Source organism: Silurus aristotelis (assembly GCF_946808225.1).
Source record: "Silurus aristotelis genome assembly, chromosome: 2".
Classification (NCBI taxonomy): domain Eukaryota; kingdom Metazoa; phylum Chordata; class Actinopteri; order Siluriformes; family Siluridae; genus Silurus; species Silurus aristotelis.
The window spans coordinates 10,460,339-10,482,818 of record NC_139575.1 but is presented as its reverse complement, the minus strand read 5'-3'; the positions used below and the strand labels follow the sequence as shown (position 1 = coordinate 10,482,818).

General features: G+C 39.0%; 2 protein-coding genes across 34 annotated transcripts in view; one reads left to right on the top strand and one right to left on the bottom strand.

Annotated features, from left to right (window-relative positions):
- The window catches only part of dock7 (dedicator of cytokinesis 7), a 63,187-nt gene that overhangs the window by 9,822 nt on the left and 30,885 nt on the right, over positions 1-22,480 (top strand). For all 33 annotated transcript variants that reach the window (XR_014537354.1, XR_014537355.1, XR_014537356.1 and 30 more), the window contains exons 3-14: positions 2,797-2,972; positions 5,616-5,684; positions 7,205-7,334; positions 7,473-7,685; positions 8,816-8,901; positions 8,997-9,063; positions 9,401-9,550; positions 9,882-9,962; positions 10,076-10,238; positions 10,433-10,575; positions 10,841-10,934; positions 12,188-12,350. Coding sequence is in view for 30 of the 33 variants with exons in the window: in XM_083565231.1 (XP_083421357.1) it covers positions 2,797-2,972; positions 5,616-5,684; positions 7,205-7,334; positions 7,473-7,685; positions 8,816-8,901; positions 8,997-9,063; positions 9,401-9,550; positions 9,882-9,962; positions 10,076-10,238; positions 10,433-10,575; positions 10,841-10,934; positions 12,188-12,350 (1,535 nt within the window). In the remaining 3 variants the exon portion in view is untranslated. The remainder of the gene's footprint in view (positions 1-2,796; positions 2,973-5,615; positions 5,685-7,204; positions 7,335-7,472; positions 7,686-8,815; positions 8,902-8,996; positions 9,064-9,400; positions 9,551-9,881; positions 9,963-10,075; positions 10,239-10,432; positions 10,576-10,840; positions 10,935-12,187; positions 12,351-22,480) is intronic.
- On the bottom strand, positions 15,801-22,138 carry angptl3 (angiopoietin-like 3). The gene is made up of 9 exons (XM_083567448.1): positions 20,791-22,138; positions 19,291-19,827; positions 18,019-19,088; positions 17,811-17,921; positions 17,612-17,720; positions 17,408-17,521; positions 17,095-17,190; positions 16,603-16,875; positions 15,801-16,503 (listed from the first exon to the last, which is right to left on the bottom strand). Exons 3-9 carry the CDS (start codon positions 18,508-18,510, stop codon positions 16,328-16,330), a joined length of 1,371 nt encoding a protein of 456 aa, XP_083423574.1. The 5' UTR covers positions 18,511-19,088; positions 19,291-19,827; positions 20,791-22,138; the 3' UTR covers positions 15,801-16,327.

Sequence of the window (22,480 nt, the reverse complement as noted above, 5' to 3'; positions counted from 1 at the left end):
AATACAGATACACGAAGAACCTATTCAACCCCTTAGTTTTCAGCGCCACACCCGCTCTAAGCCTTAAGCAGCGATATTAGATCACTGGTTTTCAATGGAAAACGTAAAACGAATGTATTTGCTGAATGTGTGTAAGCAATACACAACAACTACATGCATAAATGCACTACTTTATATTATTTTTATTGTAATAACGATAAAGGATTTTATTCCCCAACTGTTATGAGTCTTAGTTTTATTACGCTTTATAAACTCTTACTGGCCGAAGCAGCACGTGGAGTGACGAACCAGGGAGTGATGCAGCTCTCAGTTGTTTTTGCACAACCAGCTGTTTGTAACGCGTGCAAACTGGACTTGGTTTACAAAAACAGAAAGCAAAGAAAAAAATGGATAGTCAAAAAAGTTGTTTATCGGAGATTTGCAAAAAAAAAAAACAGCCATGTGGAAAATATTCTTTGGGGCGGAGTAACAACAGAGACTTGGAGATCTGCATGGAGATGCTATTTTACATCTGTAAGTTACAATATATCTCCCTTTACAGTTTTATACGATTTTATAGGTTTTGAAGGTCAAAGTGTGTTCTTTTTAAATATGTGTATGTATGTATGTATGTAATTTGTGTATGTAGCCCACTTTTATCAGGAACTGTTAACATTTAAAGTTAGGTAGGGTATTTTCAGCTCCGAGTCCCAAAATCTGTGCCGAAGGCCAACAGGTTAAGAACAGTTACACATTACATTTACTTCATTACTGTCCACCACTGGTAATTATACTTTTTAAAGTCAAGTTTATTTCTATAGCGCTTTTCGCAACAGACATTGTCTCAAAGCAGCTTTACAGAATTTAAGTTAAGGTGAACGATGTGTATTTATCCCTGATGAGCAGCCATGGCAAGGAAAAACTTTTTTAGATGTTATGAGAAAGAAACCTTGAGAGGAACCAGACTCAAAAGGGAACCCATCCTCATTTGGGTGATATCAAGAGTGTGATTATAGTCTTTACACATTATAGAACACATGAGCACTGGAATGTAAGATTGAAGGATGAAGGATGCCTGTTACTCATCAAAGTTATCCTGGCTGTGTGCTTCGGGTCATTGTCATGTTGGAAGACCCAGCCTCGACCCATCTTCAATGCTCTAACTGAGGGAAGGAGGTTGTTCCCCAAAATCTCGCAATACATGGCCCCGTTAATCCTCTCCTTAATACAGTGCAGTCGCCCTGTCCCATGTGCAGAAAAGCACCCCCAAAGCATGATGCTACCACCCCCATGCTTCACAGTAGGGATGGTGTTCTTGGGATGGTACTCATCATTCTTCTTCCTCCAAACACGTTTAGTGGAATTATGACACACAAGTTTTATTTTGGTCTCATCTGACCACATAACTTTCTCCCATGACTCCTCTGGATCATCCAAATGGTCATTGGAAAACTTAAGACGTGCCTGGACATGTGCTGGTTTAAGCAGGGGAACCTTCCGTGACATGCATGATTTCAAACTATGACGTCTTAGTGTATTACCAACAGTAACCTTGGAAACGATGGTCCCAGCTCTTTTCAGGTTGTTGACCAGCTCCTCCAGTGTAGTTCTGGGCTGATTTCTCACCTTCCTTAGGATCATTGAGACCCCACGAGGTGAGATCTTGCATGGAGCCCCAGTCCGAGGGAGATTGACAGTCATGTTTAGCTTCTTCCATTTTCTAATGATTGCTCCAACAGTGGACCTTTTTTCACCAAGCTGCTTGGCAATTTCCCCGTAACCCTTTCCAGCCTTGTGGAGGTGTACAATTTTGTCTCTAGTGTCTTTGGACAGCTTTTTGGTCTTGGCCATGTTAGTAGTTGGATTCTTACTGATTGTATGGGGTGGACAGGTGTCTTTATGCAGCTAACGACCTCAAACAGGTGCATCTAATTTAGGATAATAAATGTAGTGGAGGTGGACATTTTAAAGGCAGACTAACAGGTCTTTGAGGGTCAGAATTCTAGCTAATAGACAGGTGTTCAAATACTTATTTGCAGCTGTATCATACAAACAAATAGTTTAAAAATTATATATTGTGATTTCTGGATTTGTTTTTTTAAGATTATGTCTCTCACAGTGGACATGCACCTACGATGACAATTTCAGACCCCTCCATGATTTCTAAGTGGGAGAACTTGCAAAATAGCAGGGTGTTCAAATACTTATTTTCCTCACTGTATATATATATATATATATATATATATATATATATATATATATATATATATATATATATATATATATATATATATATATATATTATATAAACATCCCAGAGACTGCATACAATCAAATTTCAATTGATAGCTCAAATTTAAAGATCAAAATCAGGCAGAATTTATATAAGGTCACATGCATGTAGTTAGTCGAGCACTATTTTTATTTGTATTTATTTTAAAAAATATAATTCAAAAGCTGCAATTGCTGGATAAAGTGTCGAGGGTCTCAAAAATGGAAGTGCTGAAAGGCTGTTACAGAAAATTATTTTACAGACAAATATTTATTGAAAGAAATGCAGATAATAAAAGCAATCACTCAAATGGCAAACCAACAGGCTAAGCTAACATAAAAATGTGATTTAGTATTAAATGTAACAAATTTAATAACCTCAAATATCATGAGACAAAAACTTGCTCAGCAAAAATTAACTGGAGAAATTGAGTTTTTGTTTCAAAAAAAGAAAAAAAAAAAAAGGGATGATGAACATACTGTATACACATTTAATCTGTTTTAACTTCAACCCCCCACCTCCCACCCATTCCTGTCTACCTGTAGGTACCATTGACTGAGGCTGTGGAGCCAGTGGACTTTGAAGAGTATTTGATCACTCATCCACCAATTATTGAGTCAGGACCTCTGAGAGACCTCATCGAGTTTCCTCCTGATGATATAGAAGTCAATTACACCCCCAGAGAGTGCCGGACACTGGGCCAGGCAGTGCCAGAGGAAGGGTGAGCATGTGATGTGTGTTTATATCCAGTGTACTGTGATGTGATTTGCCGATTTCTTGGTGGCTGAGACACCGATGAAGATGAGTAGTAAAATTAAATGCAGTTTTGATTCCTCTTGAACATTTCCAGATTTCGCAACGTTGCATGCTGGAACAAATATTTTGACTATATAGCATTTATATAGAAAATATCCCACAATTAAAAGACAAAAAAAAATCAGCGGAGCAAAATTGGAAGAAAACAAAACCTATTACTACCACAAGTAACACAATTACTTTCACTACAATACTACTATAACTAGTACTTTTAGCACTTCTCTTTCTCTTCCTCCTCCTCCTGCTACTTCTACTAATATCACTGCAACTACCAGTATTACTCTGCCACTTCCAGTACGACTACCACTACGAATACTATTGCTACTTAAATAATTATATTATTACTAATACCACCCCAATATTATTGCTACTACCAATACTACTATAACTACTACTACTACTGCTACCACCATTAGTACTTCCACTAAATCTACTGATACTATTACTGCCCCTACCATTACCACCACTACTGCAACTAATGATACTGATACCAAAGCTCAAGCTGTAACTACTAATTATACCATCACTAACAATTCTACTACAATCGATAATGATGATTCTAATAATAATGTTAATCAATGCTAGAATCACTACACATACTTATAATACAAGTAATACTGTTTGTTTTATTGTTTATTATTTCTACTAATGTTGCTAATACAACATACTGATAATACTAATAGTACTGATACTAACATTAACTGCTGTATAATCACAACGATAGGATTACACAAAGAGTAAAATAAGATACAGTGGGAAAAATATAGATTTACAAAATGAGTATATGTATACATATACCGTGCCTGCAAAACCTTTAGAAACACCGTAATTTGTCACATTCATGTTCCTAAGGTTTATATGCAACAAACTAGGTCATTTAATAGTATGAAGATTTACTCTGACTAAACACACATATAAATGTACAGATATAAAATTTCAGCTGAAATACTTTGCCTCTCGTGAAACTTGCCAAAAGTCTTTGTTAGTTGGATGTTACTTTCTGACCTGGCAGTCCAGCGTACCTTTTAAATAAGGTTTACAGAGCTTGGACGTATGCTTTGGCACATAGGCTTGGTGTATGGTAAAGTTGGTTCTGACTAGCCGCAGTCCAGATATAATTGCATGACACTGAATTATGGAATCGTAGCCATTATGGAATGGTAGTTAACCAATGGAATTGGTTAAAGATTACTTTCACCCAGAAAAGGTCTCCGAACTTCCCGGCTCTAAAACAACCCAAATCATTTAGTTTCCACCTCCACGTTTCACTGTTGGTGTGAGACACTCTGCTGTCATCTACTCTCCAGTTGTCCATCTTGCATAAGTTCTAAAATTTCAGTCAGTCACTGCCCAATTCTTGGGTGTTTTTAACATTTACGTAGTTTGGTGCATATTAACAAAAAGAGCATTTATATATTTAAAAATATCTTCTTCTTTCGGCTGTCCTCTTATAAACTAATTTCTAATCCTGTCCATCCTCGTCACTCCCAACAAAAACCTCAACATCTTCAGCTCTGCTACCTCCAGCTCCACCTTCTGTCTTTTACTCAATGCCACTGTCTCTAAACCATACAACATCGCAGGTCTCACCACAGTCCTATAAACTTTCCCTTTCACTCTTGCAGATACTCTTCCATCACAAATCACTCCTGCACTCCTGCACTCTTTTCTTCACTTCTCTAACACACTCTTTGCACTGTTGATCCCAGGTACCTGAACTCCTCCACCTTCTCCACCTCTTCTCCCTGCAACCGCACCACTCCACTGCCCTCCCTCTCATTCACGCACATGTACTCTGTCTAACTCCTACTGACTTTATTGCACCTCCACCTCTCCAGGCTCTTCTCAACCTGCTCCCTAATCTCACCACAAATCACAATATCATCCGCAAACATCATAGTCCACGTATATATTAAAAAATATAAATAATAATAAAAAATTGATAATACACTCTAAATAGCAAAGTGGTTTTAATTAAATGCTACATTAAAAGTATAATTTTACCATATAACCCCAAGTAATGAGACGTACAGCATTCTTGGTTGAAAAGACTTGCAGAAGATTTATCCTATATTTTGTCTTTCTGGGGTTTGGTATAATTCAGTACAGGGGTCTTTTTTCAGCTTCCCACGCTGTCTGCTGTTGTTTATTACAATGCCTGCATATTATACTTAAGCATGGAGGGGAACTCCTCCATTTCCTGTCTGACACTCACATACTTAAGCCGCTTTCTCCTTGCTTTTATTTCATGGCCTATAACCCAGTCATGCTAGCTTAACTCGTTTTTTCCCCTTATTATTATTTAATTAGGTATATTTTCCTTTGCAGCTAATGCTGTGGGAGTAGATCTGTATTTCCTTAATATTTCACATCCACATTATGCACATTAAGTAAAAATGTACGAGCTTTTGTGCCCGTTTCTGAATGGCCTTTTTTTCCATGAGCAAATTTGCATTACTATTAATAGAGGTACAGCTGTCTTTATACTTGCAGTGAAATGTAGTAAATGTCGATCACCATGTGACTTAATCTTGTAATCACATTTCAGTGACAATGATGCACATGTCCGTGACTGTATCAGATCCTACACTGAGGATTGGGCCATCGTCAACCGCAAGTAAGACACCCAGATTCCTCAACTTTGGCTTGCTTTATGAAAAGTTGTATTTATTGTTTATGGAGATTTGACAGATGACATACGTTCCACAAGTCAAACTAGTAAAACAAAAATATTCAATATAACAATGTTTGCTTCCTAAGGTTTACTCTTTTGCAGTACTTGAGCACGTGCCCATCCTTTTTTCACTTTCTTCATTGTGTTTCCTTTCACCTAATTTTCTCAGAAAGTGACTTGTAATACATTGCACTTTATTCCATTCTATATGTCTATGCTATTTAAAAATACCGTAAATTCCGGACTATTAAGCGCACCCAAATATAAGCCGCACTCACTGAATAACCCGCACTGTCTATAAGCCACAGGTTCCTACACTGAAACTAGTGAACTTTACACAGGCTTTTACGAAAGACAGTGTCTGTTACACGACTTGTATCTAAACAGTAGCCTACCAAGAAAGTCATTGTTCACTGTCTTCCTCCTTCCTTTCACAACTATTTCTCTCGGGAGTCTATCTTTTGGGATCGTCGTGTGTTTAAAAAAAATCACCATCGGTGAAGTTTTTCTCCCGATGCCGTGCAGCTCAGAACACAGGTGAAGTGTGGTTTTTCATGCCCGGTTGTTTTCAGCGTGACGAATGATTCGCATTTCCTGTTGACAGTCCGAGAGAGCGGCAGATCAAACGTCAGAGGAACATCATCCATATTTATGATGTGGTGCGGCCCGATTCAGTGGGAGCGCATCTGATTTAATATACAGAGTTTCATTGGTTCACCTGAACCCGTTCGGCAAATTCATTGGTCTAATGTTATGGGGCTCAGTTTTTTGGCTTAAAGTTTGTGAAACCGAGAAAAAGCCAGGAAAAATCCATAAAGTGGCCGCTTCGTTGTTTAAGCCGCGGGGTTCAAAGAGTGGGGAAAAAAGTAGCGGCTTATAGTCCGGAAAATACGGTAATTAATGGTTAATACGTAAGATTAGCTTGTTATTGTTTTTATTCCACTGTTATTTTACCTACAGTGTTCAGTTGTTCTCTTGTAGATTACATGTATTTTGTACAGCACTTTCAATAGTCTGGGATCTGGAAGAGCAGTACAGGCCACAGTTACAGGGTTGTTTATTACCAAATCACCAGGATTGAGGATCACAAAGCCTACATTGTGTTAGCGTAAGAGGTTTCCTCTAATCTAAATTGCACCACACAGTTTAGCCTGTGATTAGAAACTGCAGTGCACGGCACCCTCCAGTGCAGTAGGAAACATTTAACATCATTTATTTATGTGTTGAACAGCGGTTCAGAGGTTGTGCTTGGTTTTTTTTTTCTTTCTTAGTTACTGTTTCCCCACAGGTACTAAAAACAGATTGAAACCATGGTGTTAGCAAGAATGTGTGTAATTGTGGATAGAATGACATTTGTTCAAGAGATGTAGAATGCTCAGTATCATTTCTTGGTAACAGTCTGAGGTAAAAGTTGTTTCTTATATTTCAAGTTGTCTAATGCATGGAATTAACTGGTGGCACAGGTATCATAAGCTGGGCACCGGCTTTAACCCCAACACGCTGGACAAGCAGAAGGAGAGGCAGAGAGGTTTACCCAAGCAAGTGTTTGAGTCAGATGAGCTTCCTGACCCCAGCAGCTATCAGGACGATCAGGTAAAACATTTCCACACACACTGACCTGGAGTTTTTATTTACCATGAGTGTGAATAGAGAGGTATTAAACTGAAATGACTTGCGCACTAGCTTGGCTAATTGATTGATGGTGTGTGTGTGTGTGTGTGTGTTTTGTAGGATGACCTAAAGCGCAGGTCCATGTCCATAGATGACACTCCTCGCGGTAGCTGGGCTTGCAGTATATTCGATCTGAAGAACTCCCAGCCTGACTCTTTACTTCCACACTTGCTGGACAGAGTCCCGAACGAGGAGATCGACCGGCACAACGAGGAGCAACGCAAAGCCAAACGACATCGAGAGCTCTTTGCCCTGCACCCGGCACTCGACGAGGTGTGTTTGAGGCTCTGTTACACCACTGTTATTAATGCAAATACCTACACTAAACATACAGTAACTTGTGGATGTTTATTGATCGCCTATTTTTTTTTTTATTTCCACTGAGAAGCAGTAGTTATTATGCCGACCAGGCATTACTTTCTGGCCACCGATCAGGTATAACATTATGACCATCTGCCTACTATTGTGTTGGTCCACCATTTGCTGCCAAAACAGTCCTGACCCTTCGAGCATTAGCAGCTTTAACTTCTTTAGTTATTTGAGCTACAGTTGCTCGTCTGTTGGATCGGACCAGCATTCGCTTCAATAAAGTGCATCAATAAACTTCGGCTGCCCGTGACCCTGTCGCCGGTTCACCACTGTTCCTTCAGTGGACCACTTTTGATAGATACTGACCAATGCAGACCAGGAACATCCCACAAGAGCTGCAGTTTTAAAGATGCTCTGACCCAGTCGTCTAGACGTCACAATTTGGCCCTCGTCAATCTTACTCAATCTTCGCCTATTTTTTCTGCTTCTAACTCATCAACTTTCAGTGTTATTCACTTCACCACTTATAATGTCATTATGTCATTTCTGGTCGGTCTATATGCCGATTGTGGGGAAGTGGTAGCTTAGTGGTCAAAGCTCTGGTTTATTGATCAAAAAGTCGGGGGTTTAAGCACCTGTATTTTTAAGCTGCCACTCTTGGGGCCTTGCGTTCTGACTCCGGCTTTCTAACATCGCTGGGATATGCAAAGAAAGAATTTCACTTTGCTGTAGTAATAATAATAATAATATAAAGTATAATTTTTTTAAGTATAAAACTTTTTAATGCCATAACCTTATAACCTACTTGTTTTTCCTTTACAACAGTATCTGCAAATTTTCTTCATAGCCTCAGAACCATTTACCTGTACTTCTCAAAAATGTACTATGCAATGACAATAAATGTCTGTCCGTCCGTCACTAACTGTTTGGTTTTGTTGATTAACAAACCGACCTTTCAGTAACTTAACTGAACTTACTGTAAGCTATGTGTCATCAGAGGTTGTAAGAAATTGTAGCTATACGACTTGTTAATCTACTAATTTGCTGCTATTGCTGATTTCAAGGATTATTAAAAAAGCTGCTCTGTATTTTAGGAGGAGCCGATCGAGCGTCACTGTGTTCCTGATGTTCCCAAAGAGCACTTTGGCCAGAGACTCCTTGTGAAATGCTTGTCCCTAAAGTAAGTGCAGCAGAGTGTGTTTAAAAAATCAAGTTCTATAGCACAATATTGCTTCCTGCCTTCCACTGACTTTTTTTTTTTTTCTCCCTGTAAAGGTTTGAGATCGAGATTGAGCCGATATTTGCAAGTTTGGCTTTATATGATGTCAAGGAAAAGAAAAAGGTTAGCTATTATACCTGTGCTTTTGATTAAAAACGTTAGGAATTTTGCATAAGAATCGCTGTTATCATATCCCAGGTTATCAAGTTTTGCATTCAAAAGTCAAGTAATTTACTGTATGATATTTTATATTGATCAAATAATGATTTCCCTCACTGTATCCGTTAATTCTTATGTAGTTTTTAAAGTAAACTTGAGCATATTTGATCATTGTGCATCTCTGTAGTCTACCACTAGAGGGCAACAGTCACCATTTAAAAAAAAAAAAAAGCCAAACAGTAGGCTCCATTTCTGATTTTTTTGTATTCATTGCTGTATTGTTCTATATTTTTCTCTTCAGATATCAGAAAACTTTTTCTTTGACCTGAACTCAGAGCAGACCAAATCCATGCTGCGTCCACATATCCAGACAGCTGCTATCTCCACTTTGGCCCGCTCCGCCGTCTTCTCCATCACCTACCCCTCTCAAGACGTCTTCCTGGTCATAAAGGTTCGCGTCTCTCCACGTTTTGTCTCGTCTCGTCTTGCCCGACCACAATGGATTTTAAGTTATCTGCCTAGACCTTCTGTCCAATCAGAACTGAGTATACAATTTGACTATAGTGTAATGGAAATTATTTTGCTTTGTTGTAGTTAAAATGTTCCACTTAAAATAACTATTTGCTAATATGACCATTTAGTTTAATTAAGATAAAAGTATGTTTAGTTTCTTTCTATCTTTGTCAACAGATATATTGGAAAAATTGGACAGAAATGAGGGTTGAAATACAGAGCAGGTTTGAGTCGTCTTGCTCAATTTTCTTTTCTCGTTCTGTGTGTAGCTTGAAAAAGTTCTTCAGCAGGGGGACATCGGAGAATGTGCCGAGCCTTACATGGTCTTTAAGGAGTCAGATGCTGCAAAAGTAAGAGTTTTTATAAATAAATCCATATACTTCATCATCCCCTCTTTGCGTTCATGTAAACAGAAGATGTTTTTTTCCATTTGTTAGTTTTACTCGTGAACATTTATTTGTAGAATAAAGAAAAACTGGAGAAGCTGCGTACTCAGTCGGAGCAGTTCTGCCAGAGGCTCGGTCGCTACAGGATGCCCTTCGCTTGGACCGCCATCCATCTGATGAATATAGTCAACAGTGCAGGCAGTCTGGAGAGGGACACTGAGCTGGAAATGGGTCTCCCAGGTCAGCCTGTTTATTTATTTATACAATTTATTTAATTGTAAAATGAACTGTCTTTATACTCAGCAATGAAATGTTTTATCTTTGGCCTGAATTTTAATTGTGTGGTCGAGTCATGCTCATATGAGGTTTTTTTTTTTTTTTTTTTTTTTATATAATTTTTTTTTTTTTTTTTACTGTGCACCACGTTAATACAGAGCGTAAGGGTTCCTGGTCTGAGCGGAGGAACTCCAGCATTGTGGGTCGGCGCTCTTTAGAGAGGACCACCAGCGGGGACGAGTACTGCAATCTGACCAGCTTCAGACCTGCTACACTGACTGTCACCAACTTCTTCAAACAGGTCAGTCCTCATTGTGAAGGCATGGAGTCTTAACTTGCTGTAACAGTAATTCTGTATATGTAGATAAAGTGCTCATATTATCTGCTCGTATTAGTTCTGTAAGCGTTAAAAACTTGGAATAATGCTTAAGCTAAACATTTAAGTGAATAAAACACCTATTTGCATTATTATCTAGTGTTGAAATTATTGAGATAAAATGCATTGAAATCTTATGAATTAAACTAATTGCTGATTTTTTATTTTTTATTTTATTTTATTTTTTAAGGAAGGAGATCGGCTAAGTGATGAGGATCTGTACAAGTTCTTGGCCGACATGAGGCGGCCCTCTTCAGTGTTACGCAGACTCAGACCTATTACAGGTGGGCTTGAAAATCAAACAAAACAAACTCAGGCAAAATTACAGATATCTGTGAGAGACCCGATGTTTTTTTTTTTCCCCTTTAAATAAGGAGTCTGTATGCCTTGCTAGACAAGTGCCTTATGATTGAGTGCATATAGTATTATTAGATTAGCATATTTCTACTAAGGTTTTAATTCTATAAATCCCAATATAAAATTAAATAAATTCAGTGTGCCATAGTCACCTTTTTTTTTTTTCCTATAGACTTGCACATCTATCACACACACCTGATTCCACTGATTGGCAGTGGTTACAAATAACTATAAATAATAAATATAGATAAATAATAAACCATAGATTTCCATAAAGTGACCTGTTTATTTAGCTGACTGGTTGAGATGATGGACTTCTGAACTAATCTGCCACTGCAGGGCCCCTGAACAAGTCCCTTAACCCTCTGCTCAGTTGTACAGTGCTTCTGGAAAGAATTCAGTGCTTCACTTTTTCCACATTTTGTTATATTATAGCCCTATTCCAATATGGATTAAATTCATTATGCTCCTTAACATGCTACAAACAATCCCCCATAATGACAACGTGAAAATAAGTTTGTTTGAATCTTTGCCAATTTATTAAAAATGAAAAATAAAACAAAATCACATGTACGTAAGTATTCACAGCCTTTGCCATGACACTCAAAATTGAGCTCAGGTGCATCCTGTTTCCATTGATCATCTTTGAGTTTGGAGGCTACCTGTGGTAAATTGAGTTGATTGGACATGATTTGGAAAGACACACTATACGTCTATAGGCCCCACAGTTAACAGTGCATGTCCGAGCACAAACTAAGTTCCTACAGTAAAGAATGGTGGTGGCAGCATCATGCTGTGGTGATGTTTTTCAGAGGCAGGAACTGAGAGAATAGTTAGGATCAAGAAAAAAATTAATGGAGCAATGTACAGAGACATCCTTGATGAACTTTGGCGACGGTTCATTTTCCAACAGAACAACACAGCCAATATAACAAAGCAGTGGCTACGGGACAACCCGATTGAACATCAAGCTTATAGCATCATACTGAAAAAAGACTTGAGGCTGTAATTGGTGCCAATGGTACTTCAACCAAGTATTGAACAAAGGCTATGAATACTTATGTACGTGTGATTTTTCTTTTTCTTTTTTTTTTATTATTACATTTTTTAATTTTGTATAAATTTGCAAAGATTTTAAACATGATCACTTTTTTTTTTTTTTTTTTTTTTTTTTTTATAGCTCAGCTGAAGATTGACATCTCTCCTGCTCCCGAGAACCCTCACTACTGTCTGACTCCAGAGCTACTCCAGGTCAAGCCTTATCCAGACACCAGAGTACGGCCCACCCGGGAGATTTTGGAGTTCCCAGCCAAGGACATCTATGTGCCCAACACCACGTACAGGTACCAGAGCTGAATCCTGTTTCACGCAAATACAGTTTTTATACAACCTATTTAAAAATAGTTATTTATTATTAATCATTTGAACTCCTCCAAGGTTTTATTAATTTTTAACTCATGAGTTGAGAATCAGCTTCTATATACAGTACAGACCAAAAGTTTGGACACACCTTCTCATTCAAAGAGTTTTCTTTATTTTCATGACTATGAAAATTGTAGATTCACACTGAAGGCATCAAAACTATGAATTAACACATGTGGAATTATATATGGAATTATATACAAAACAAAAAAGTGTGAAACAACTGAAAAATATCATATTCTAGGTTCTTCAAAGTAGCCCCCTTTTGCTTTGATTACTGCTTTGCACACTCTTGGCATTCTCTTGATGAGCTTCAAGAGGTAGTCACCTGAAATGGTCTTCCAACAGTCTTGAAGGAGTTCCCCGAGAGATGCTTGGCACTTGTTGGCCCTTTTGCCTTCACTCTGCGGTCCAGCTCACCCCTAAACCATCTCGATTGGGTTCAGGTCCGGTGACTGTGGAGGCCAGGTCATCTGGCGCAGCACCCCATCACTTTCCTTCTTGGTCAAATAGCCCTTGATGCCTTCAGTGTGACTCTACAATTTTCATAGTCATGAAAATAAAGAAAACTCTTTGAATGAGAAGGTGTGTCCAAACTTTTGGTCTGTACTGTATGTCTGTCAGTGATTCAGCAGTGGGACACCTTGGGATTTGACTTCTGGTCATTAGCACAGAATTGTATCTACTGGGCAACATGTTTTAATTCACCTTTCCAAACAATATCATGACCTTGCTACAGATTTGCAACTGACTGGTTCAAACTGCTATTTTAGTCAAGGCTTCACAAGGGGTTATGCTGACACAGTTATCTACTGTGTGTGTGTGTGTGTGTGTGTGTGTGTGTGTGTGTGTGTGTGGTGGTATTTGGCAGAGGTGCCATACTGCTTGCTAGACCATGCTAAACTGTATTTACAGTGATTTGCTTTGTACAGCAATAATGCAGAAGTGTAAAAATTGTAATCAATTTGCTATACAGTATATAGACAAATGTTTGTGGGCACCTGACCATAAGAGTGAAGATCTTTTGAACAATTGATTACACTTTTCAGTCCCAATTTTCTGTTATAACAACCTCAACTCTCCTAGGAAAATGTTCCACTAGATTCTGTAGTGTGTCTATGGAGATTTGCACTTACTTAGCCACATGCGTTTTAGTAAAGTCTGATACTGATGTTGGGTGAGGAGGCCTGAAGGGCTGTCAGCGTTTTAATTCATCCCATAGGTGTTCAAATTAGGGTTGAAGTCAGAGCAGTATAGCAGGCCACTCATGATCTTCCATTTCAAAATGTAATGCTCCCACATCCAAAGACATTCTATACAAAACGGTTAGGGTGAAGAACCACATATGGCTGAAAAAGTCAGGTGTTCTAATACTTTTGTTCGTATTTGTAAGTAATCTACCATATTTTTTGGACTATACGCCACTACTTTTTTCCCACGTTTTGAACCTCGTGGCTTAAACAACGAAGCGGCTATTTTATGGGTTTTTCCCGGTTCCACAAACTTCAAGCCAAAAAACTGAGCGGCATAACATTAGACTAATGAAATTTCCGAACGGAAAACGGAAAAACGCACCTCACCTGTGTTCTGAGCTGCACGGTGGCGCATGATGATGACAAAAGATAAACTCCCCAGAGAAATACAGTGGATCCTTGACCTACGAGTTTAATTCGTTCCGTGGACGAGCTCGTATCTCAATTTGTTTGCACATCAAATCAGTTTTCCATATTGAAAATACTTAAAATGGCATTAATCCGTTCCAACCCTCAAAATGACATCCTGTTTTTATGTTTCATGTTATTAAATTGGAAAATACATTTCTAAATAACAAATCTTGTATAAAAACATAATAGAAAGAGAATGTAAAGATATACTTCCCGTGGGCTCACCACCTGCAGGAGGGACCGTAAGGGACGGTGCTGTGAGGATTGGGCAGCAGTCGAAGGCGGGGGCCTGCTTAGACTGCTGCCCCCGCGACCCGAATTACGGATAAGCGGGAGAAAATGAATGAATGTAAAGATATAATAACGTTTTATTCAGTGTATCTTGGAGATTAGACGATTGAGCTAACAAAAACGCTGGTGTGTGTGTGTGTGTGTGTGTGTGTGTGTGTGTGTGTGTGTGTGTGTGTGTGTGTGTGTGTGTGTGTGTGTGTGTGTGTGTGGAGGGGGGTAGAGGCGATAAACGAAGGCGGAGGGAAAACTCGTTTTTTTACTATCACTCCTGTACACTACGTATCCATAAACTTTGCTTATCTTAATTTTCGTCACAATCTTTGCTTTCTGTCTTCGCTTCGCCATCTAGCAGCGGCGTCTCAAGCTTGTACCTCAATTTTTTGCTCGCGTAACAAAGCAAAGAAATCGACAGAGTCACCGCTCGTACCTCGGAAAACTCGTACATTAATGCACTCGTAGGTCAAGATACCACTGTAGTTGTGAAAGGAAGGAGGAAGACAGTGAACAATGACTTACTTGCGCATTTTGTCTGGGTCAAGGGAGAGTTCACTAAAACTCCAGTTGCAACAGACAGGTTTCCAAAACTCGTGCTTTTTAATTTTTCTTGGCAACAGAGTTATGGGTTAGTCAAAGAAACTTAGAAATTAGCATCAGAAAATAATAAGGACATATTCCTCGGTCTTGCACACATGCAGTAATAGCGGAAAAATGCGGTGGCAGGCTATTCCCAAAATACAGCTATGCTCCTAATAGAAGCGCAGCATATTGCATTTAGTGTCTTTCGTTGAAGCCTGTGTAAAGTTCATTAGTTTCAGTGTAGACACCTGCAGCTTATAGACAGATGTGGCTTATTTATGTAAAAAAAAAAAAATCTTTGTCAAATTCAGTGGGTGCGGCTTATAGAAGGGTGCGCTTTATAGTCTGGAAATTACGGTGTGTGTATATATATATATATATATATATATATATATATATATATATATATATATATATATATATATATATGGGTTAAATAGTAATATATTGAAACCTTTGTTGATTGTTAACTAAAGTTAACTTTCTATAAGGACAATTCTGTTATGAAAAAATATGGTGGATTGAGCTATTATGAACTATTCTTTTCCCATAATAGTCCATCTTGAAGTGTTTGGTATAAATAATTAAGAGGATTCGCTTATCATAACAACAGAAACCGTGTTCGATCTGGCTATAAAATAAAAGTGACACTGGAGACGCCTCCTTGACTTGACGCCTCCTTTGAAATTTGACTAAAATGCCGCCTCAGAGAAAACCCTCACCATATGAACAATTAAAGCAATGTTTCAACCCGTGTATGATCAGCCTCTGCCCTGCGAGTCTGTGTGTAAGTTGTTGCTAGATTTTTGAAGTGATCTGAGCCTTTTAAGACAAAATATGTGTCGTTTGGTAGATTCATTTATTTCGTTCTAAAAATCATGATTTCTTTTTTGGGACATTCTGTAAACAAACATTTACTGTACAGTTGTGTAAATTGTGTAACCTGGAGTCAATATGACTCATACAGTAACATAAAAGAGAATCATGTTTCTTGACTAGCACAAAACATAAACTTGGGTTAAATATGGTGTTAAGTTATAATGCAGTATAAAAACAAGAATGTGAAAACTGACATGGACGTGATTGTGAGACTAATTTTCTGTGGATGCTTTGGTATATAAGGATCTAGTTTCAAATCAGCATAAAATATGTCACTAGCAATTTTTTAAATAGTTCAGAAAGTAAAATGCTGTAGCAAGTGTTCACATGCAACATCTGTACATTTAAAAGTTAAGGTCAGGTTGATGAACTGTTGCATCATGCTATAAAGTAGAGTCATCACCTTTGGACTAAGTACAGAAGAAAGGGGAAGTTTGTGTGAGCCAGAGTGATCACTGATTGGCTGAGAGTTGCCTGATCAGTCAGGCTTACTGGAACTGTGATGAAGGCCTAATGGAGATCTTTGTGAATTTGAGGGTGTAAGAGCTTCCATTGGAAGGTCTCCAATAAATCCCTTTCCTCCGTGGATTACGATTCCTGGACCGCATCCAGGTGAAGCGCCCGTTTAGATTGGTGCCACCACATCCATTAAACCACCAACCACCTGAAAAAAGGAGGAAAAAAAGGCTGTGTTTAACACTTCATTGTTTAAAATATTGTCTGTAATTGACAAATTGGGATCTATAAATGTAAGTGTTGCTACCTGAGTAGTTGCGAGCACAGCCGGACTCATCAAGGTTGTCGTTGTCCTTATCTTTAGTGGAAAACATCATGCCAGTGTGGTTGCTTAAGGCATCGGGCAGGTTTCCAAACAGATAAGTCAGATGGATGGTGTAATGAGATTCAGGACCTTCCAGAGTAAACATGTACTCAATTAATCTTCTCTCATCCTTCCAGTCCTCCAGCTCAATGCTGAGAATGTAGACCCCCTGTCGGGCAATGGAGTAGATCTTTGCCAAACCAAGCCAAAATTCATCTGCAATACAAAAAAGTAGGTATTTTGCAGGCTGGTTTTTCCCTTTAAACCAAGATCATTTTTAAGAAAACCTTTAGTTTATTTTTAAGGTCTGGCCCAACAAATGTGTTTGTGTTTCTTGATTAACTCTGATTTTGTAAGATTTCTTCCTGTCAGGTTTTTTTTTTTTTACTATTAAAATAAATCCATGTAGATTTCACATTGCTTTAAAGTGCTCACTTTCCAGATTTCCGAATCCAATCTCATATTTGTCCCAGGTCTGGTCAAAGTCCACTGTACCATTCATACGCCGTTGAATAACCGTGGCTGCTCTTTCTGCAACGCCAAAAAAAATAAAAATTATTTGATTTGTTTTTTGATTTGTGAAAGAAAGCTAATGTGTTTCCTGAAAAGCTATCTATCTCTATTGAAAGAAATGAAAGTGTAACTGGAAGCTGTTTAGGTTTGCATCCTAAAAAAAAGCAATAAACCAATGGTTACAAAGTTAAATATTAATATTATTGAGTTGTGTTGAAATGTATTTCTCTCTGACCTGAACTGATCTCACAGTACACATCGAATGGCTCTGATGTATTGGGTTTAATTGGGTAAACGCCGCTCTTCCTCTGGCCTCTGTTAAACACTTCACTGCAGTCGGTGGGAAGATCTGTAGCAAACTTTGCATTAGGGAACCACACTGAACAACTGCATAACATGAACTTTCATCAAAAATTGACCTTTTTGTTTTTAAACTTACCGTCTCTGCCACTGGTTGAGTTAATTGTCAGGTATTTAAGAAGGTTTGGAGCGTCTCGGGAGGAATCTGCAAATTTCTCAGCAGTGTCTTGAAGAAAATCGTAATTGATCTGTAAGGAAATGGAGCGAGAGATAAGGAAGCAGAAATAACACGTCAAGTGTGTTGCATAGTTTTATCTTTTTTTTTTTTTTATATCTACCTTCTCCTCTAGGCTTTTAATTTTATTTTTCTGCAAGTTGAGCTGTTCATGCTGCTCTCTTACAGACTTTAGTAGGTCTTTTATGGTCTTCTCTTGAGTGTCGATCACATCCTGTAGCAAACGTTTATTATATGAAGAGTTCCATGAGTTACTGTTTGATCTGTTGCTGATTTTTGCATTTAGGCTCATACACAAATTTCAGACCTACCTTCAGAGTAGCGATCTCCTGGATCTCTTCTAAGGGCACTACACTTTGGCTAAGGCCTTGCAGCTTTTCTTCCAGATTTCCAACATGGCTCTGAAGCTCGCCTCGTTCCTGCAAAATGGTATCGACTTTGGAGTTGATCTCCTGCGACATATTCCGGATTTCCTCATTGTTGGTCTTGAGGATCAAAGTCGTTTTTTTGAGTTCCTCTTCCTCCTCTTTAATTTCGCTGGTCACAACAGACAGCTGGTAGAACGAGCGGTCGAAGATGTTCAGCTTCTGTAAGATATCATTGATTTGCCTCCTGGTCTTGTGCACGAACTCTCGCAGGCTCTGCCCTAATTGGAGAAGGCCGTTAGCCAACAATCTCACATCGTCCAGCATCGCAAAGCTTGACTTTGCTTCCGTTGGTTCCGGTTTGTGAAGTACCGGTGGGTCTGTGGCCGCATTAATGGTGCACATGCTCCCAAGAAAGAACATGCAAAGAAGCTTCATTTTGACTCTGCAGCTAGTTGGTACTCTCTGATCTTATCTGAACTTTGGGTCTCTCTCCCTGTGGTGTACGCAGCAGAATGCGAAACCAGACTGCCTTCAATTTATACCCCTGGACCAGAAGGGGAGGGAGAATTTGTTGATCATTAAACAGATTATGCAGCTGCATCTGACCCTGACTATCAAGGGGGGGAAAAAATCCCCCAGAGGCTGCTTCAGAGCAAACAAATTATAACGGCATGCACACCCACCCCCCTCGTAACCCACCAAAACCTGTCAACACACATCCATAATCCATCTCACCATCCCTGTGGCTTCATTACTGGAGTGTAACCAGGGCACTAATGAATCATCTGCTTGGTCGATCGCATCATTTCAGAGATGGTAGTCAGGTGAAAATTCATAATAAACCTGTAAAATTTACATCCGTGCTTGATTTAGTGGCCTGCTGAAGCAGTGCTTTATCAATCTTGAGCCACTGTGCAGGTCTCTCTCGCTCTGTGTGTCTGTGTTTGTGTGTGGGTGAAGAGCCTTGTTGATGGAGAGGAGTAATAAAAAATGTTGAAGGTTTTCTTCAACAACTGAGAGTTTCCAATGTCAAAACAGGAATGTTTCTTCCGATTCAGAGAATCCGAGACGGGAAAAAATGTGTTATTTAAGCATGTGCTTGTCCAAGTGCTTGTCCAGGTCTCTCTCGCGCTGTGTGTCTGTGTTTGTGTGTGGGTGAAGAGCCTTGTTGATGGAGAGGAGTAATAAAAAATGTTGAAGGTTTTCTTCAACAACTGAGAGTTTCCAATGTCAAAACAGGAATGTTTCTTCCGATTCAGAGAATCCGAGACGGGAAAAAATGTGTTCTTTAAGCATGTGCTTGTCCAAGTGGCACATTATGGTCTTGGGGTTCTTTTAGCAAAGGTAGGGGGGGGTGTTACATAGTTATATAATATTGGTAGCTCAGTGGGATCATAAGTTTGTTAGTTCAAAGTTCCAGCAACACCAAGTTTACCCCTGCTGGACCCTTGAGCAAGGTTCTTAACCCTCAACTCCTTTATTGTATACACCAACCAGGCATAACATTGACATGACATTATAACGTTAAGAAGTGATTAACACTGATTATCTCTTTAGCATGCCACCTAGGCCACAAGTAAACATTTTGTTCTCATATTTGATGTGTTCGAAGCAGAAGATTTTGGGCAAACGTATGGATTTGAGCGAGTTTGACCAGGACCAAATTGTTATGGCTAGATGAGTGGGTTAGAACATCTCCAAAGCTGCAGCTCTTGAGAGTAGCAAAGGCTGGCCCCTTGTCGTCCGGTGCAGCTACCGTAATTTCCGGACTATTAAGCGCACCCAAATATAAGCCGCACCCACTGAATTTGACAAAGATTTTTATTTTAAACTTAAATAAGCCGCACCTGTCTATAAGCCGTCTACACTGAAATTAATGAACTTTACACAGACTTTAATGAAAGACAGTGTCTGTTATACGGTGTAACGGGTGAAATATGTTGTGGCTCCTTTAAGAGCCGAGCGGCATTTTGGGAATAGCCTGCCGCCGCATTTTTCCGGTATTACTGCTTGTGTGCAAGACCGAGGAATATGTCCTTATTATTTTCTGATGCTTATTTCTAAGTTTCTTTGACTAACCCGTAACGCTGTTGCCAAGAATAATAAAAAAGCACGAGTTTTGGAAACATGTCTGTGCTTATATGATTTCTGTTGCAACTGGAGTTAGTGAGCTCTCCCTTCACCCAGACTCAACGCGCTACAACGGCTTGTATCTAAACAGTAGCCGACCAAGAAAGTCATTGTTCACTGTCTTCCTCCTTCCTTTCACAACTATTTCTCTCGGGAGTTTTTCTTTTGGCATCGTCGTGCGTTAAAAAATCCTCATCGGTAACTCTTTTCTCCCGATGCTGTGCAGCTCAGAACACAGGTTAAGTGTTTTTTCATGCCCGGTTGTTTCCAGCGTGATGAATGATTCGCATTTCCTGTAGACAGTCCGAGTGAGCGGCAGGTCAAACATCAGAGGAACATCATCCATATTTATAATGTGGTGCGGCCCGATTCAGTGGGAGCACATCTGATTTAATATACAGAGTTTCATTGGTTCACCTGAACCTGTTCGCAATTTCATTGGTCTAATGTTTTGGTCAGTTTTTTGGCTTGAAGTTTGTGAAACGGGGAAAACCCCAGGAAAAATCCATAAATAAGCCGATTCGTTGTTGAAGCTGCGGGGTTCAAAGCGTGGAAAAAGGTAGCGGCTTATAGTCCAGAAAATACGGTACTTGATGTAGAAGTTCATGCTTTTAATGCTTGATGGGTCAGGACTGTTTTGGCAGCAAAAGGGGGGCCAATGCAATATTAGGCAGGTGGTCATGATGTTATGCCTGATCAGGGGTAAATGAGATAAATTTAAGATACTCTGTGTCAATCCTAATCTTAAGTATTTTAATCAGTATGGATTTTCAGTCATGCCTTTTATTTGCACTCGTGTCCCCGCCAAATATATAGAACAGAGTACATAAGGCTCACGACAGATGGGTTGGAGATTAATCTACTTAAGATTTGTGGAAACAAATCCCTTTTTGTAGTTGCAGTCTGTGATATATAAAAACACGTATTACACATCCATTAATAAATTAAACTCCACTGGACTACAGTGTAATCGAGACAACATTTGACTGAAACAGTTCCTTGATACTTTTCCTTAATACAATTGATTTAAGCATAATTCAGTTATTCAGTCTTTATCTCCAAAAACGTTCATTCATAAATTAGAAGTAACGTCTGTAGGGTTCGTTATAAATGCACTGTATGGTGGTAGATCACCACGAGTGATAAGTTGATAAAGAAATGTGACTTTATTTGGGGTTTCCTGTTCACTTAAATTCAAAGTGCTTTTTTTCCCCTTTTGACAGTTTTTGTTTTTATAAATGAAACGTGCAATCCAACATATCAGCAAAAGCCTATTTGAAATGTTTTATGTGCCTCTGTAGAGGACAATGTGTAATATATGGATGGGCCAGATAATGAAAACAGATAGAGATATGACCGCTTCTGACATCTTAATATTGCATATATAAAGAACATACAGTATATTTACACTGTGAACTCGATCACACTGAATGTTTTTGGCATAATTCTTTATGTGCAAAATGTAGCGCTCATTTGTATACCACTTCTACACGTATTCTGTTACGCGTACAACAACTAATTAGAAGTTTAATCATATACAAATTGGCTATTATAATTGGACCTTGATATTAAAAAGTGATGGACATCATACAAGAACTGTATTAAAAGCTGGCTTTTTCACACAGCTGAAAGGTAGAATGCCGTGGGCTGAAATGGATAATAATCAATGGTTCATTGGAATTTCTTCCTGTAATTTTCTTAGGAATGGTAGTTTGATTTGTATCACCGCTTGTTGATTTTTACCGTCTGTCTCGACGAGAAGAAAAAAGTGTTCTTGGTTTTGACACGTTCTCATATTAGCTGTTACTTAGTTTAAAAAAACAACACAAAAATGGCGTTGACGCGGAACGGCACCACTCCTAGTCATCTAGATTGATCCCGGACTTTCCTTTCGATCCACGTCTGGAAACAGAGCAAACACAACGCTATCCTTGATGTGTGTGTGCTCAGAGGCCTAGCTTATATAAGAGCCAGGCCCTGTCTTCCGGACCAATCAGAATTCCACATCTGTCAATAGAGGAAATGGGGGTATAGAAACCTGTCTAACATCTGGAACCCAGCGCGAAGAGCAGATTCTGACAAATGTAGTGTTTTCTTCTGGGCTGCTGTTTAAACGGCTAAACTATCTCACACATCCTTCTCATTTTTTCCTGAGGATGTCGGAACGACAGTTCAGGAAGAGCGTGAGATAGACATTGAAGTGGAAAACATGGTTAGCAGCATCAGATGAGGAAGAGGGTAAGAGACAGTGAGTGCATGAGAGAGGACCACTTTG